Raw genomic sequence first — 18,982 nt, forward strand, 5'->3', positions numbered from 1 at the left:
GTGCCTGGGCGATACTTACCGAAATTTTCCAGTGTTGCCAACACTATCAGAATGAATCGATTCATTTAGTCGGAGCAGTTTCGTGACGAAAACTGATTTTTGTTTTGTACACAAATTTTTTTCTGAAACAGAATTTTGTTTGTACATAAAAATTTTTCTTAAACAGAATTTTGTTTTGTACACAAAAAAAATTCTGAAACAGTTTTTGTTTTGTACACAAAAAATTTCTGAAACAGAATTTTGTTTTCGTACACAAAAAATTTTTCTGAAAACATTTTTTTTCGTACACAAAAATTTTCTGAAACAGAATTTTATTTTGTACACATTTTTTTTTCGTACACAAAAAATTTTCTGAAACAAAAATTTAGTTTGATTTTTTTTTCCCGTAAAACATTGATTTATTTTACCGGTAAACTGATTCAGAAAAAAAAGAAATTGAAATCGCAGTACAGGAAAAGAATTTGATTTTAGGATGTGAAATAAAACACAGAATCATGTTTCTGTACATTTATTTTAGCATGTGAAACAGAATACAGAATTTCTTTTTCTTCAAAGGAAGACGTGTTCGTGACGGGTACAAATTCTGTAAAGAGAAAATAAAACATATGAATATACATGGTAATATTTATTTTGTTTCCTGTGAAAGAAGAAAAACAGATTATTAACATAAACTAACTGTTCAAGAGAGAGTGATGTGAGAAAAAGAAAAGCAAATGTGACGTACCTGAATTCCTTCTTTTTTTTCTCCACTGGTTTCTGCAAGGTGATGTCATCTGAGTTTGTCTCCGCTCTTGTATCGTTGAAGCATGTCCCGTGCACCGTCTTGATTCTTTGCCCGTCTTTGGGAGGTGATGTTGGTGGGATTAGGGAAAAATATGGCTGTTATTCTGTTCTGGCTTTTTTATACCCATAGGGCAATGTCTCGTATGTGTCTGGTACTAATCGGCGTTTTTTATAGTTGAAACTGTACTTCTTTTCTTCAGGTTTTGTGACAAGATGATGATCGTGGGTTCTGTAAATTTTGTGCGGCGTACTAATGGAGATTTTTTCACTCGATTGATTTATGATCATTTGCTCCAGACTATTGAAATTTAACTTTTGACTTGCAGTATAATTGAGTGTAAACCCACGAATTTTGCATACATAACTGGTTGATTTCGTTTCGGGGTTGTAGATTTCCAAGGCGTATTGTTTTGGGCCACCAGACACGAATTTTTTAATGTATGCTTTTGGTCCAATTGATTCCAGTTCATTTGACATTGAACCAAGAAATACTTCTGGTTCTATTGTGGGCTCTGATGGTCGCTGCGTGAATATCACGGAATCTGTATCGAAATATAGTACTCTTTCTTGCAGCAATTCTAAATATTTGTAGAGTTCCAGACGAGCTTGACACGTTGTAAATGCTCCAAGGACAACATTAGCATTGTGATTTTGTACTGGAACATCATCTTCATACTGCCAATAAAGGTATAACAACGAATCATTAACAGGTAAAATTTGGTTGACTTTTATATCTGGAGCAGTTAATTTTTGATACAGTTCTTTGGGATCATTAATGATGGTCGTTTGGCTGAAATTGTCTCTTATAGCGAGTCGTCCCCAGAAGGCATTCAAACAGAGTTTTGCAAGACTACGACGTGCTGAATTTGAAATTATATTTGCTGCATCCAAAGTTATGCCTTCACGTTGTTGTACCATTTGAATATACTGCTGCTTTTCTTCTTCGGTGACGCAATTGGCAGGCCAACCAGAAGCTTCCAGCTTCGATTTCAAAAATGTGTTAATGTATTCGCTGAATAATCCGCCAGTCTTGGTTTCTGGATCATATACGGTGATGTCGTAATCCCAAATTTCGTAAATTTCAATGACTTGATACCCAAGTGCAATGGCTTTTTGAATTTCATAGGACACCCACGTTCCTGTTAGACTTCGTTCAGTGTCCGAATGTGTACATTCAGAATCTTGATTTAATGCTGTGGCACAGGCAGCACAAAGTGGAAACAACAACTTCTTATTTGAGCGAAATGGCAGCACTGGATGAAACACATTTCTGCTAGGCAAAATCTTCAACTTGACCAATCCGTTGACATCTTGAATGTCGGGCATTTCTGGATCTCCCTGTAGATATATTCGTGGATGCCCTATTGGATACCGTCCACATTTATTCACATAAGGATACAGGGAAACGATATCCAAGAATTTTATTTCTTCGCCTTCATTTTCATTTGCGACGTGATACAATTTAATGGCATTTACACGGCCACCATAGAAGCTGTCTCTTGGATTTAATGGTGTCTTATTCATATAAGGATGTGTGCTTAAAGAAGAGGCCAATGCTGGACTGGATTTTAACACTTGACGAAATTCACATTCCCACATTTCATGTACTTTATATCCCATGGATCGTAATAACTTCATTTTACGCTGTGTTCTCTCGTAGCGATAGTTCATCGTTTCTTCGGAGTTCTCATAAATGGGCTGATCACGGCCTGTAGGGACACATAGAGGACAGCCATGATAAAAACAGCCGGCATGCTCATACACGTGTTCCTCTTTAGTGTCGGGATCTTGGTAGTAGCCGTCCAGATGAAAACCAGCAACATAAACTTCTTTTCCTCTCGCAGCATGTAGAATTGGATGGCCCTCTTTTTCTTCCATGTAGGCAAGCCACTGCAAAGCAATCCGTGACTGATTGTTTCTGTGACGATATCCTCGTGCAGGGAGAATGCTAATAATATTGGGTTTTAAGAAATTTCGTCGAAATACTAAATTGCACGCACTCGCCAAAGTGATAGCCTCCAGGAAAGGATTGACGTGAGTTTCTTGTTCAAAAGTGGTCATGAAAGATATACAAGCCATTCGAAGTACGTTGACGTCCTGGACACAATAGTTCACCAATTCTTCTTGGAAAATAAACGTATCGTTCTGGTGTTCGTTATACCATGTCATGAATTTTTCTCGTTCATCCACTTTCATTTCATCTGCACCATAATAATGGATGTCCGGTAATTTTCCCACATACGCTTGATTTGCAGCAGTATTAAAAAAGTGTGGAAAATATCCTTTGGTCGCCGGTAAATGAAATGCCTTGGATAATTTACTTAAAGCCATTGGCATGAAATTTAAGGAGTCAATAAACGATAAGTGATTCACTTTCTTGCTTAAAATTTTTGCTCCGTTCAAGATCAAGGTAGGTTTCAATTCATGTTCTTCCACTAAAGATTTAAGAATAAAATGACCATCATATCCCTTAAAGTTATGTGCCAAAGATACAATAAGTTTGATGTGGGGTCGTGGTTGACGTAAATACGCAAGAAAGGCATTGATCGGATCATCTTGAAAAATATGTTCCCGCTGTCCACAAACTTCACACGGATGATGTATATCTTCATCTTGAACACAGTTGTAACATACTTGTTGGGCCACCAGTAAATTGGGCTTATGAATAAACGTGTCTTCATCGAAGAAAGTATCCTGTGTGGCTTCGATATCATAGAAAACAATCATAGCCTTCTTGGCATGTAACACTGATGGAACTCCAGGTTTTAATTGAGTTGTATCAGGCTTCATGTAGCATTGGTGAGTAGACGTAACGTGTTTATGGCACACATTACAAAAATAATCTGTACAATGATGTTTTCTTTCCCCTGTATGGACAAACGAATAAATGCGTAGACATTTGGAACACTGTTTTACCATCTTGCATATTGGCTGGCCTTTATGGTATGGTACAGTCAGATGATTTGTATAGCATGTTTCACCATAAAATTCACGATTGCATTCTGAACACTGTTTCTCCGTATTGGTTTTACTGCATGGTGGTTTCTGCAAACATTTCTCACACATGGCCGAACAGTTCTTGACGTGTGCAGTGCGATGTTCATATTTTTTGTGGCATGCAGCACAATAGTACTTAGTAGAAAAAACCGACGTTAATGATATGATGATATCATAATGTGAATTGATGCACATTAAATTGATTGGAATTTTGTCTTCGCCACCCGGCCCTTCATACAGAATATCTTCTCCGGAAAAGCTAGTGTATACGGTAAGTTTATAATTGGTCAAGTAGCGTTGCAATTGTCGCAATTCTTCCACAGATCCCCCATGATCTAAATTCACTGATGATCTGGACAAAAGTTCATGTACGGCTGGGAGAACGACACACTTGCTCTGGTTCTGATATTGTCTGTACAGTTTCTTATTTGTATCCTTATATTTCTTTAGGCCAATAGCAATCACAATCGCATAAGCCAAACATTTCTTGTCGGTGTTTTTCACTCGTAAAATGCCAGTCTTGCGTTTTAGTAACTCGTCGTTTAATAAAAGACCTCGACGCATTCTCCCAAATCCACGGGGCACATCCACATGATGAAAATGTACAATGAACGGTTCGTTCATGAGAAAACTATCGTTACTTTGAAGGATGCGATCAAAGGAAGCCCATAAAGTCTCCAGTGTCAAATTACTTGCACGCCGAAAAGATAAATAAAACGGTTTGTTCTTCTCATCATGAGATAAAATCGATAATCCAACCATCGATGATTCGTCAACATTTTCCAATAAGTAATCCAACATCTGTTGAAAGGAGGCCTGAACCCATTCAACAATATCGGTCCCACTGGCCGGAGCATTAATTTGAATTTCCAGCATTCGTCCTTCAAGATTAAAACGCCGATAATGTCTATTGATTTCTCGCAAGACAGTAAAGCCAGAAGTAGCCATATTCAAATAGGGAAAAAGGTAAGGTAAGCAAAAAAGGAATAGGCAAAGAAAACAAATATCTAAAACGAAAAAAAGCACGAATTAAAATTGAATTCAGAGATCACTACGTTATCAAAATGACTACACGATCAATCCTAAAAGAATTATCATATCTCAAATAGTTCTACTACTGAAACGTTTTATTGTCGTCATACTGGAAATCAAACCCGGGACCAACATGTAACTGACCTAACTTTCTGTAGTGATAAAAAGAATGAATGAAATTGTTTTTCTAAGCGTGCTAAGAGAATCATTGTAGTAAGCATTTTTCCTCTGACACTGAACTTTAAAACGTATAACGAACATGAAACGAAAACAAAATCTCATGCGCTTGCTTTTCTCGAGCTAAGGAAGGAAAGACTCGAATTCGTTTCTCGGCGGGAGATCAGGTCCCACATTAAACTGCAAGTCCACGTCTCACGTTGTAGGGAACAAATTCGTGCGTAGTTTCTTTGTTTACGTTAATCGTAACTTTCAGAAACTGAGCTAAGTGGTTAGCGTTACGCACATCTGGCCCGGGTTCAACACCCAGTATGTGATCAGATTCAACATTAAGCTGTATTCCTAGCCCCCCACTACTGAAGGGACGCTAAACCAAAATCAACAAATTTCTCGTGCTTACTTCTAATGTGTGGGATGTGGCCCGGGTTCAACACCCAGTATGCGCTCAAATTCAACATTAAGCTGTATTCCTAGCCTCACTACTGAAAGGACGCTAAACCAAAATCAATAAATTTCTTGTGCTTACTTCTAATGTGTGGGATCTCCGGTCAAGTAAGTGAGGGTTATTCTTCCATTTGCTAAATATTTCATGTTAAAATAAAAAACAGTGATAACAATGTTATCCTCATGCAAAAGCACTCCATTGATATTAAGAAACACGGTTGATACTTACCTCAAATTCAAGGAACGGAGTAAAGTCACGCTGTCACTAGAGGTACACCTACGTTCATTCACGATCTTCGTGGAAGTAGGATTTGAAAATGAAATTAAGAATTTTATTTAGGTCTGAAACGGTTCAACTATAAAGTGACAACACTATCAGCCAACCAGAAACGAGGAAATGAATCAATGACATCACGGAGAACCAATGAAAACACAGCTTTCATCATGTATCATGAGCCGAAACGTGATGTAAGAAGCAATCTGATTGGTTGTGACATTATTCACGTTTTCTCCTTACACATCAATTGTTACGACATCTAGTATCGCAATTTTGATCATGACATCATACCGTTGACTCGTTAGTTTAATACGACATTCAAATTACCACATCTAAAATGTGATTCATTTTCCTTAAACTTGATTGAAAAAATGTAACACTCATCGATATGTTATGAAACTGTCTTTGACATAAATGTAAAGTTGAGCTTTAAAAGTCCATCAGCTGAGAAAAATGCTGATGTAGTAAAAGCACATTCTGCGATTTCACAATAACAAACTTCTATGCGAGCAGAAATATGTAGTAATGTAACATAATCTGTCCATGTTCTTTTTTCATACGCAAAACTGCTCGCACTGAATGGAGTACGGTGACTCAGCGTTTTTTTTCTGATGTGTGAGGTCTCTGCTTCAATCCGCCAGCAAGTAAGTTTATGATGTTTTCTCATTTTCATCATCGTTTCAAGGGAACGGTAACATTTCCTGAAACTAACACCAAGAATCAAACTCGGGACCATTGCATAGTAATCAACACACGTGTACGGTCGCTTAGCGTTTGTCTCTAGTGTATGAGGTCCCTGCTTCAATCCTCAGTCAAGGAAGTTCATGTTTTCACCATTTTTCATCACCATCGTTTTCGCGGGGACATTAAATTCAACATTTCCAAGAATTGAACTCGGGACGATTCCAAGGTATCCATGTTCACCCCTAAAGCTGAACAAAATGGCCCCTAAAAAGAACGAGGTGGACCACCCACATTTATAGTAATACATATTAGGGTCCAGTACTATGATACCAAATGTTTAAATTTGGCAATTTCTAAACTTAAGGGGCGGGCCAAGATACCATTCCCGTGGGGTGCACAAATGTACCTATGTCTTATAATAGGGGATGGACCCCTATACATGACCATATAACCATATAAGATAATAGGATCTCATCCAAGGAAATAAATTAGGTCAAAACCAAACACGTGGTACAACGTATTGCTTACGTTTATATTTTGGCAATTTTATACACCTAAAAGGGGAACGAAATAGACCACCGAAATTTATAGTGATCTATATTAGGGTTCTATACTATTATACCAAATGTTTAAATTGGGCAATTTCCAAATTTAAGGGGTGGGCCAAGGCACTCCTGCCAAATTTTTAAAGGGGTGCACCAATATACCCATGTCTTATGATAGGGAATAGACCCCTATACATAACCATATAACCATATAAGGTAATAGGACCTCATCCAAGGAAATAAATTGGGCCAAAAGAACAAACACGTGGTACAACGTATTGCTTACGTTTATATTTTTGGCAATTTTGTACCCCTAAAAGGGAACGAAGTGGACCACCCAAATTTATAATAATACATACTAGGGTTCTATACTATTGTACCAAATGTTTAAATTGGGCAATTTCCAAAATTGAAGGGGTGGGCCAAGATACACCTCCCAAAAATTTAAAGGGGTGCACCAATATACCCATGTCTTATGATAGGTAATGAACCCCTGTATACGTCCATATAACCATATAGGGTAATAATACCTCATCAAAGGGGATAAATTAGGTCAAAAACCCCCGAAATTTGACTTTTTGGCAATTTTTTACTCATGAAAGGGAACGACATAGACACCCAATACTGATAGAGGTACATACTATGATCCTAGGCTACCATACCAAATTTTTAGATTTGGCAATTTCCAAAATTTAAGGGGTGGGCCAAGGTACCCCTCCCAAATTTTTCAAGGGGTGCATTAATATACCCATGTCTTATGAAAGGGAATGGACCCTTGTATACGCCCATATAACTATATAAGGTAATAGGACCTCATCCAAGGGGATAAATTAGGTCAAAAACCCCCGAAATTTGACTTTTTGGCAATTTTTTACCCATGAAAGGGAACGACATCGACACCCAATACTGATAGAGGTACATACTATGGTCCTAGGCTACCATACCAAATTTTTAAATTTGGCAATTTCCAAAATTTAAGGGGGGTGGTCCTATGTACCCCTACCAAAATTTAGGGGGTGGGCCAAGGTACCCCTGCCAAAATTTAGAGGGGGTGGTCCTAAGTACCCCTAGGTCATTGACCCCTGGCCTTGGGGCCCCTCATTGAGGATAATCAAAAGTTAGGCAGAGTGGGGCAATTACTACTCGTACGTTCCATAACGTCTTGTCATCTTTTCCTTTGTATTAGAACAGATAATCTTGGGTAACCTATTTCAACATTTGTGTTGTTAACAAGTAGTTCAATCATGATATCTTTTTCATCCTCGGAATCCAACATAGAATTGAGTTCTATTTCAGACAGACCATTTAAATAATAATAATAATAATAATAATAATAATAATAATAATAATAATAATAATAATAATAATAATAATAATAATAATAATAACTTTATTTTCAGTACCGTGAACAGCTCATTGGAAAAAATACAGCACTGTGTTAAGACTATTATACAATCATTTAAAACAGACCAGAAAATTTGTGATATAGAATGAATATTAGTAGGTTAAGACCCTTGTCAGAAGTTTAATATATTCACATTACAAGATTAAAGCTGATTATAAAATAAGATTAAAATAGATACAGTCAATATCATAAAATACTATTAACAGAACTATGGAAATTAAAGCTTAATTTAACTATCATTTAAATAATGAGCCAGCTGTACTTAAAATTTCGTATCCTGTATGTAAAAGATCCTGGTTACCTATTGTCACATTTCCACATAAAATATTGGTTCTTTGAATAAAATGTTATAACTAAAGATATTCTGAAGATACATAAAAATAATAAAATCAAGACCCTTGTCATGAGTTTAAAACAGTTTAATCTTTGGAAAAAAATATAATAAAATAAAATAATTGCTCTATTGTTTCTTCCAACATATGTTCATTTTAAACTGTTATAAGACATTGTCACTCTTCTCAATATTTCACGTTTTGAATTTAGTGCTACCAATGTTGACTGACTTCTTACACTATAACACGGCACTCTTATTCCTATATTTTCCAAGCAGTAACCACTACTATATTTATTATCCAATATCATTTGAATAAAGTATTCATCCATAAAATTTCTTCTTTCTGCCAGAGATTGAAGTCTCCAAAAAGTGAACCAATATTCATACTAATGTAAATAATAGTCCTTTTTCATTTTATAACATAGTAGTCATATAAAACATTTCTGTACTGCTTCGAGTTTGTTAATAAGTATATTAGACAATAATAATAATAATAATAATAATAATAATAATAATAATAATAATAATAATAATAATAATAATAATAATAATAATAATATCCTTGAAATCGGCCGCACTTCTCTATAGCTTACAGAAAATCCAGAATTTTGTTCATTTGAACCAACACATTTACGTCATAAAATTTATTTGTCAACGCTATCTAAGTGGCTTGTATTCTTTTTCTTCTTTGCCACCCATGTATTACGTTCATTCATCATTCAGAAATACCACTAAATTCACAAAGAAGGCAGCAATACATTAAAATAAACGAACAAGGTTAGAAAAAATTGTTACAAAACAGTACTATTTTTACGTAATGCGAGAGATCGCTCACGGTGCTTTTTGACCGGGTTATTTTACCTCGAGGAAAGACCAGTTAGTGAACAAAAGCTTTATTACGTGGAACTTATTAGAGCTAAAGGAAAACAATAAGTTTATATATGTAGGGGACGAGTTCACACGAAGGTGTAGAAGGTGATAGGTAGACGGGCGAAGTGACCTGTAATCTATGCAACATAATTCTTCAGCACAATCTTTAAGACCGTAACGAGACCTCTGAAGGGTTAAGCTTTATAATTTTAGTTATTAAATTGTTATTATGGTTTAGTTTATTAGAATTAGCTTTTACTACATTCAGCTTTTAATTTTATATATGAGACTTTTCTAATTCTAGATTTTAATTTTTGGCTGTATAGGGTGACCGAAAAGTAGGTAAACATTATAGTATTGCATTTTATATCATTTGTTATTGTTATCCGTCAGGTAGATTTAGTTTCTTTATTATTTGTTTATTAATAAGCTTTTGTTTATATTTTAAGCTCGGAAGAGCCGAAGCAAATAAACCGATTAACTAGAATGTTATTTTTGATCAATACATGGGTGTATACCTACTTTTGGGAAACCCTGTATAGCGAGAAGTACAATAATTAAATCTCGTAAATCAAACTTAAAAAGAGTTTTAATAGAGTTTAATTTTGAATGTGAATTGATGTGTCTGTGAATCAATTGTCTTATGCACTTGGTTATCCTAGCACAAAGAGATTTCTGTACATATACCTGAGAAGTTCTGATGAGGATGACATTTCCAGTTCCATGCTTTTGATAACTGGTCAATTCTGACTCTGATATAGTTCTTGTTGGTGGTGAATTATTACCTCGGATACAGAGTATTGATGGTTAGTATTCCTTTAGTAGGCGTATAGCAATTATGCTGCAGTCGCCGCCGAAAAAAGGCCGGAATAAGGAGTCGGCACAGGGTCGGAAAGAGGCCTTTCGAACTGTTTTGCCGACTCTGACGGTCGGCAAAAGACGGCAACGAGTCGGCCAAGGGCACTTTATTTTCGACCGCTTGCCGCCTCGGCAACTTTGAACGAGTAGATCGTCCTGCCACCGCGTACGGGTTCCGGCTGCCTCCGGCGGACTGCCACCTTCGACAGCGGCAATCCCTCTTTCCGACCGCGACTTCGTGATGGGGTAAGAATCAGGTTGACTACTGAAAAGCTTCAGTGATAATACAAGGAAGCGATTGTAATCGGGCGATGGAATGAAGCTCGAATCAGAACCTAGTTCAAAGCAATTTCATCTAGTTCGAAGTATAGATTAAAAAGCAATTTTCAGTCTGTAAATCCGAAACTGTCACCTTTCACCATCTATCAATGATTAAAATATTTTGTTCATCTGTTTTTTAATTTTAAAGGGATGACAGGATAGTTTGAAATTTACTTGTAAGGAATTCTATACGTTTATTGCGAGTGAAAAAGAACGTCTTAAAGCAATTTTCTGTAGCTGAAGTATAAGTTAAAGAATAAATTTCATTTTCTAAATCCAAAATTGTCACGTAAAGATTAATACAGTTTTGTTCATCTGTTTCGATAATTTTAAAGAAGTGGCAGTTATTGGTAAATACAATAAAAGGATCAATGCCGATGTCAGTTTCTCATTTATAGCACAATGTATCTGTTAAGCTTATTAGTGAACGTACTGAGGATATGCTGAATACAGGTGCTAATGCACTTTTGTTCACTGTAGTACATTTCCTTCACATGGATGGCCCGAACAGAAATACTTTACACTTCTGTATCATAGGGAATTTTGAGGGGTGCCGTTTTTTTTATTTTACAGAGTTGGAAACCCTAATTAAAAAATCGAACGTGTTTTCCGTATATTTTTATACAAAGAAATGCACTTTATGGGATGGTACATGAAATGTGTTTTATTTTCCAATTATAAATATTTCCTCAATCCCTTCTATATTAACATGTTTAGAAATTGAACTCAAAAGATTATTTTCTTTATATAACAAGGATCTAATTGTTTTCTGTATTCCCGATTGACAGTGGTACAGTGAAATGAGGTTGAACAATTTTTTGCTTTTAGTACAAATGAGCTGCATGTTTCTATTTCTAGGGATACGAGTGTTGGTGCTTATATCGAGCCAAACAGGAAGATCTACATAGGAACGAGTTTTCTCTGGGCTTCAATTCTCATGATAGTAAGCATTCACATTGTTACATTACTTACGGAAAGACTATAATGTTCTATAAAATAAGTAAAGTAATTAATAAAGTTAATAATATAATGGAGTATTGCAAAAATGGTACTTTAAGCTGGATCGCTAGTCACCTTTAGGGTAAAACTTTCTCACTAGATGGCAGAGCTCATTGCGATACATGCAATGTTGCCACATGAGTTACGGATAGAAAAGTGTTTAGACACGGCCGCATTTTATACATGATTTACAACAAAGAGAAATGAGAGCTTTTATTTCCATTTTACTCAATACTGCCTGCTTTAAAATATGAATTAATTATATTCTTTGATCAAAAGTGATTTTTAACTTATGAAACGTTATGTGGATCTCTCAAACTAGATGTCTTTACAGTGCAGATTAAGAATGCCTATACTAATACAAAATCATTACATAAATTTCATCTTCTGGACAAAACAGATTCTCAGTACGTTCAAAAATGGTGTTTTATACGCTTAGATGTAATCCTTGGTGTAAAGTTATCTCTACTTTAGAGATTTAATATATCATGGCTAAAATCCCCTTGTTGTTTGGTCAAAGAGCAACTCAATTTGCATTTAGGGGGAAATCATATCATTTCTATGGTAATAGTTTCTTAGAAAACGGCAGTTAAACGTTATACATTTATTTTATAATTAGCTGCCTCTACGGTGCAGATTAAGGATACGTGTACAACTACAAAATCATTACCCAGGTGGATAGGACAAAACATATTCTTAGTACGTTCAAAAATGTTATTTTATAGGCGAAGTTGCAATCCTTGGAGCAGCTTTACTTTAATGGCTTAAATATCATGGCTAACATTCCAGCGTTTTTTGGGCAAAATTCGACTCAAACTGCATTTAGGGGTAACGAAAACTACTTGCATGGTAAAATTTTCTTTGCAAATTACAAAGATATATGTTTATCTATAACTAGATGTCTCTAAGGTGCAAATTAAGAATAAGTATCCAAATACAAAACCATTAAACAAATCCGATCATTTCAACAAAACAGACTCAGTTCCTTCAAGCGTGGTATTTTGTCAGTTATATTCCCGTGCAGGTATTTTGTAAGTTGTGTTCCCCAGTGCATATATTTTGTAAGCTGAATGTCTTAGCGTAACTTTACTTTAGATGGCATAATCATCAGGCCCGTATCAAGGGGGGTCTAGGCGGGCCGGGCCCCCCTAAAATTTTCACCGTAGGCTTGCAAATGAACTATAATATTGTTGGATCGAGTCCCCTCTAACTTCAGCCGAACCCCCTACAATTTTGGAATGGCTACCGGGATGATATTCATTATGGCTAAAATTCCAGCGTTTTCTGGACCAAACATGGCTACGTTAAATGAAAACTATCACCAACTTTTACTAGGTTCCTTACTTACAGATTTGTTCCACAATCCAAGTGGAATAAGGAAACTGAGATAGGCCTTTATGCAGAGTCGTTTTGACGTATGATTAGCGTCATACTAAAGGCCTGACTACTGCAGGAAAGATATATTAGTCGAACTTTTTAGTAATTACGCGTCAGAATGACTCTGCATAAATTCTCGCAGCGAGTAAAACTACGCGATTAGCACGGGTGTTAGGATGCCGAAGGCGCTATTTGAAATTTTCTACTTTAATATTCCACGATTATAGTCTGAATCTAAAAGAAGCAGTGATCATGATTATCGAAATGGTGGACTGGAGGAAGTGGGAAAAAATCCGAGAAAATCCACGCACACTATGGGTCCTACAGAAAGTCTTCCTGGTGAAAAGTGGGATCGAACCAGCGATCTCGTGCGCCAGAGGTGTTCTACCTACCAAGCTATTTACAGCTAATTTTATTAAAATCTACTAGTATATTTAACCTACTTCATTTCTCCATGTGTTTTGCAAGTATTTGCTTTTAAACCTTGATTGATGTACTTCATATATAACACGATCTTCAACAATAATAAGCTCAAGTATGAATTCTGTGATTCTTCTTTATAGTGGCATATATTCAAAACAATTTCACGCTATATTTTAGTACTGGTTCATACTTGATACTATGCACACCTTAAGATAATAACAGTTCCGAATAAGAACACTTTTATCCAGAAACACCCGCAGGATTTTCCCAAGGCAGTGGAAGGGGTAAAAGCCCGACATACATTGATGCGCATAACGCATGATGCAAAACAGTTATTATTCAGGCATATTGTATATCTTTGTGGACTACATTAAATAGGTCTATATTAAATATTCTAGTAGGTGTAACCAAATATAATGTTCCTTCATGTGTGTTTCTGGGTAAAAGCGTTTTGAAACAACCAAACACCTTTCGAAAATGCAGGTTAAAGCGATTGTCCCCTTGTCTCCACTGCGTACGCTCATAGTCTGATCGTTGACAGAGCATACGGGTCTATTGTTTTACTCAATAGTGTCATTCACCTAGTTCGTCCGAAACGGTTATTAAAATTTCTCAGATTCTTGGACCCGGTTGTTAAAATCGTATCTCCACTTCCATATCCGGTACTTACGGAAACAACAATTTTCTAGTGTTACGAGGTGTCAGAAAACCTTTAAAACTTAAAAAAGGAAAATATTGAGAGAGCATGGAACAAATGAATTTCATTTTTCTACATAATCCACTCTACGCTCAATCTAAGTTTCCCATTACTTCCAAAGTGTCCCAATGGCTCTAAAGATTTTTTTGATTGGATATGCAACCAGTCATACACCATTCGTTATACCTCTTCATCAGATTGCAACTTCTTTATCTTTAGTGCCTTTCACCACTGAGGCGAGATTCGGTACGAAAGGAGGATGAAATGAAGATTTTCAATGATCGCAGCCATTGCACAGGCAGTAGTATGAGGCCGAGTATTGTTATGTTATAGAGGAAATTTGTTTTCAGAAGTCCGTATTACGTCGTATAGTAAGTTTAGGACCTTTTTGGCGATCGGAATACAATATATTATTGACTATGCGTTCCCTATGCTGTAACGCTCCAAATGTCACCCTTTTGGTCCCAGAAGAAAGTACTAACTTCCCTGTAGATGGTTGTGTCCGATAATGGATACTGCCATTGCATGCTCGCTTTCTTACTTCCGGAATGTAGTAGTGCACCCATGTTTCATACCCAGTAACGAATCTCTTCTAAAAGTCACTACCTTCTCGTTTATGGCGCAGCAAAATCTCGTGACACATCAACACATCGCTGCTTCAGTTCATCTATCAACTGGCGTGATACCATCCTGGCACACACATTCCGAAATCTGAGCACAGCGTGGATAATATTACAAATTGAACAGTGACTTATTCCAATCTTTGTAGCTACTTCATCCAGTCATTCTGCATTGCCCCTCATCACACTTTCAATTTACATAGAGCAAAACGGTAAGCGATAACAAGAAATTATTTGTTGATATAGATTCAGCGTCCCAAGCATGGGTTCCATCTCCGCTCCTTATTCTTATGTTGAAGCCGCAAGCGGTAAACGTACCACTTACAAATCGGAATTCACGGACAATATTCGTCAGAATATTGGATCAATAAGAGCTAGACATAGATCACTCACTTCTGGTGGGTCAGGTTTTTGGCTGGATCCCAGCTGGCGCCAAGTGAACTTTGTGGCGAAGAAACCATGAGTGGAGTTTCTTCCGGGTCTCTCCCTTTCTTTCATTTAACCATTTCATTCGTTGTCATCATCACCTTCTATCTTTCCTTCGAAGCACAATGATAGGACGTTACAGAAAAAAACATTCATGTCTCTCGGTTATGCGATATAAGTTAAACGAGACGGTGATGATAAGAATGAATTAAATGGTAGAGTGAGAAAGTAGGAGCACAAAGAGAAACTCTTAGAAAATCCACACACACACATGGTGTGTGTCCACCAAAAAGCTCACCTGACTAAGCTGGGATCGAACCAGTGACCCCGCATACAAGATGTCAATGCTCTACCACGGGGTCACTGCAACTCCGGACTAGAAAAAGGATTTCTACATGAGTGGTTGCGTTTCTCAAGTGAAGCTATAGGGTCTGAATACTTTCTTTTCATTATAGAAAAAATCAAGCTTTATGGTTTTATGAATTTTTAAGTACTAACTAGAGAAGGTCGCGGGATATTTCTCTGACTTCGTTTCGATATTATGCTCAGTCGACGCCTTTTTACATATGAAAGTTAGGCAACCTGGATAAGTCCTCGATCGCAAGCGTATTCGAATTATGAGCGTTAAAATTTCAAAATTGAACAGATTTTGCAGAAAGTTTGAAGAACCATTTCTTGAGATAGACGCTTCAGTTTTGATATCAGGGAGTTCTCCTGGATACCCAACACAATAGTAAGTTCAAAATGCATTTTGCAAGATAAGGGCAATTATTTGGAGGGGTGTGAAGGGTAATGGCGTCTTACACCATGCAAATTGCCTCCCATTTGACATACTGGGCCAACCAGTGGTAAAAGTGGATCTGAAAGGATGGGAGGACGGTAGGTAGCTGCATAACGCCACGCCGTTCCCCTGCCTATCTATACCCATTATAGTTTGTTTCAGAACTGGGGGACGCCTTAACTTTTTTTCGAGGTGGGGTACGGCGTCCGCGCATTCTCCTTCACTTTTACCCCTGGGGCCTATAGGCTAATAAAATGTATTTGACACTCCTATTCGACTATATTGTTATTCAAATATCACTATCCTGTGTGGCCACCTTCAAATTGAACAATCACATTTGTCTTGGGAACGGTTTGCCAGGCGTGCAAAATTCAATGAAGAAGATTCAATGAAGATATTCATAATTAAACTTGTGATTATCTATATTGTGGTTCTTGCCAGGCCCGTATTCCTGGGGATCTAGGGGGCCGGGCTCCTCCTCAATGTTTACTGCTCCCCTAAAATTTTCACGATAAGCTTGCAAATGAACAATAATATGGTGATGAAATGGATCTTTGGTTGGATCTGCCCCCCTAACTTCTACCGCTCTCCCGCATTTTTGGACTGACTACTGGCCTGGTTCTTCCCCTTCTGTAGCTAGGTACAAACAGCTCGAGCAGCGCCAGACAGGCTTGCACTGTCGCGGTACTCCGAATCCTGTCGGCCTATGCTTGTGCATCGCAGAATACGGTGTTCTAATACATCATCGCTAGCCATGTGCTTAGTTTTCAGCAATTAGAATGTCAGTATTATTGGCAAATATTGGTCAAACTCCAGGAAATATTTTAAGATATTCAATGAGAAAATAGACTAAAAAATTTAAAGAAGAAAAAAATGGTTAACGGGAATGTGCGCTCAAAGTTGTGAACTAGGTGACTTTTATTCTCGAGAAAACCGCTGTTTCAATACATCACCTCTAGCCGAATGTATGTTTTTTGGTCACATTTCTCGCGAAATACGTAAAATATTGTCTGAAGTTTGGCCACTACTTTGAAACAATCGCCATTGAAATCCGTTGAAAATTTTAAAAAAATGGCTAGCGATGAAATATTGAAACACCGTCTTCCACAATGGATACCATCATGTCCATGGGTTTTCTCGGGGTACTCCTGTTTCCTCCCTCCTTCTCATTCCATCAATTCTTCCATCATTCACTTACCTTAATCATCGTCTTCCTTAGCCTAAAGGGTATAATCATCGGATGTTAAACTGAAATATTTTATTTTTTCCACAATGCACAGAGGCCGGCTGGTTGAGTGTCACGTTGAAGTTAGTCCCGCGGCAAAGCGTTTCGGAGACACATGTCATTGTTTTATGTTTAGATGGCCACACAGAAAGTGACATTTCAATGACAATACAGTTGGTTTCAAATAAATTTTATTAGCCCATTTATCCGGTGTGCCAAATAGCGTGCAATTTGCAAGTTGTAAGACGCCATTACCCTTCATCCCTTCCCCAATAAGTTCCCTTATCTTGCAAAATGCGTACGTTTTGACTTCACCATTCCATCGAGTATCCAAGAAAACACCTCAGAACCAAAATGAAGCGTGTATCTCAAAAATGGTTTCTTCAAAGTTTTTTCAAAATCTGTTCAATTTTGAAATTTTAACGTCCATAATTCGAACAAGCTTGCGATCCATGATTTCTCCGGTTGCCTAATTGTTTCATATGTAAAAGGAGACGACTGAGCATAGTATCAAAATGAAATCAGAGTAACACCCCACGATTTCCCTAGTAAGTAGAATTAATTACTATTTTCCACTAACGTCTTCAGACGCTAACGGGTATGTAAGTAGTAGAAAAAAGGGGGTTCTGCGCCACTGACCCTCTACCCACTTTCTCAGTCCCGCCTGAAGCAGACAACGAGTTTCCCAGTGCCGCCTGACACACTATGCCGGGGGACATATGGGGGATACGAGAAATCGAGCGTCGTGAACCGTCAACCCACGGTCTTTTACGACCTCCATTTTAGGGGTGAATTTATTCCCTTTTATGACCACATTTTAGGGGGTGTATTCGTTCCCTTTTACGAGTACATTTTAGGGGGTGAACTCGTTCCCTTTTATGAGCATATTTTTCAACCCTTATTTTAACATAGCAGAAATTACACTGAGACTATGAACACACAGCAGATACATAAGACTACGTAACACACAAGGGTGTATTCATTCCCTTTTATGAGCACTTTTTAGGGGGTGAACTCGTTTTTCAACCCTTATTTTAACATAGCAGGGTGAACTCGTTCCCTTTTTCGGGGTGAACTCGTTCTCTTTCATGAGCACTTTTCCAACCCTTATTTTAACAAAACAGAAATTACACTGAGACTATGAACACACAGCAAAGTAGATAACACACAGCACTATTTTAACATAGTAGGTAACATAAGATTACGAACACATATAAGAGCAGAAGACTACATAACATAGCAGGCCTCCATTTTAGGGATGAACTCGTTCTCTTTTATGAGCATATTTTTCAACCCCTATTTTAACATAACAGAAATGACATAAGAATACATAACTCATTCCACATAACGAGCAAAGATTACAATCGAACACCCACGGTCTAGAGATAATCATTTTAGAGGGTGCTTTGATGACCATTTTTTCCACCCCTAATGAAATTACATAGGAGAGCAGATAATACATAAGATTCGTTCCCTTTTATGAACACTTTTTAGGGGGTGAAATCGTTCCCTTTTATGATTACTTTTTCAACTCCTATTTGAACATTTTAACATAGCAGAAATGACATAAGCATGTCCTCAAACTACTGACCATCGTGAACAAAGGTCAAACTCGAAAACAAAACAACATATCGAGGTGCTGTTTCCACATTTAGTAAAATTCCAAAATAATGACCATCGAGGTCAAAGGTTAAAACTCGAAAACGG

At 37.2% G+C, this 18,982-nt stretch overlaps 1 protein-coding gene across 1 annotated transcript in view; it reads left to right on the top strand.

The window, feature by feature from the left end:
- LOC145678768 (uncharacterized) overlaps window positions 1-18,982 on the top strand; it is a 66,734-nt gene that overhangs the window by 21,964 nt on the left and 25,788 nt on the right. The window contains exon 5 of the mRNA XM_081749302.1: window positions 11,586-11,670. Within this exon, the coding sequence (XP_081605428.1) occupies window positions 11,586-11,670 (85 nt within the window). The remainder of the gene's footprint in view (window positions 1-11,585; window positions 11,671-18,982) is intronic.

Source organism: Thermobia domestica, chromosome 1, assembly GCF_964235325.1.
Source record: "Thermobia domestica chromosome 1, izTheDome1.hap1.1, whole genome shotgun sequence".
NCBI classification, from domain to species: domain Eukaryota; kingdom Metazoa; phylum Arthropoda; class Insecta; order Zygentoma; family Lepismatidae; genus Thermobia; species Thermobia domestica.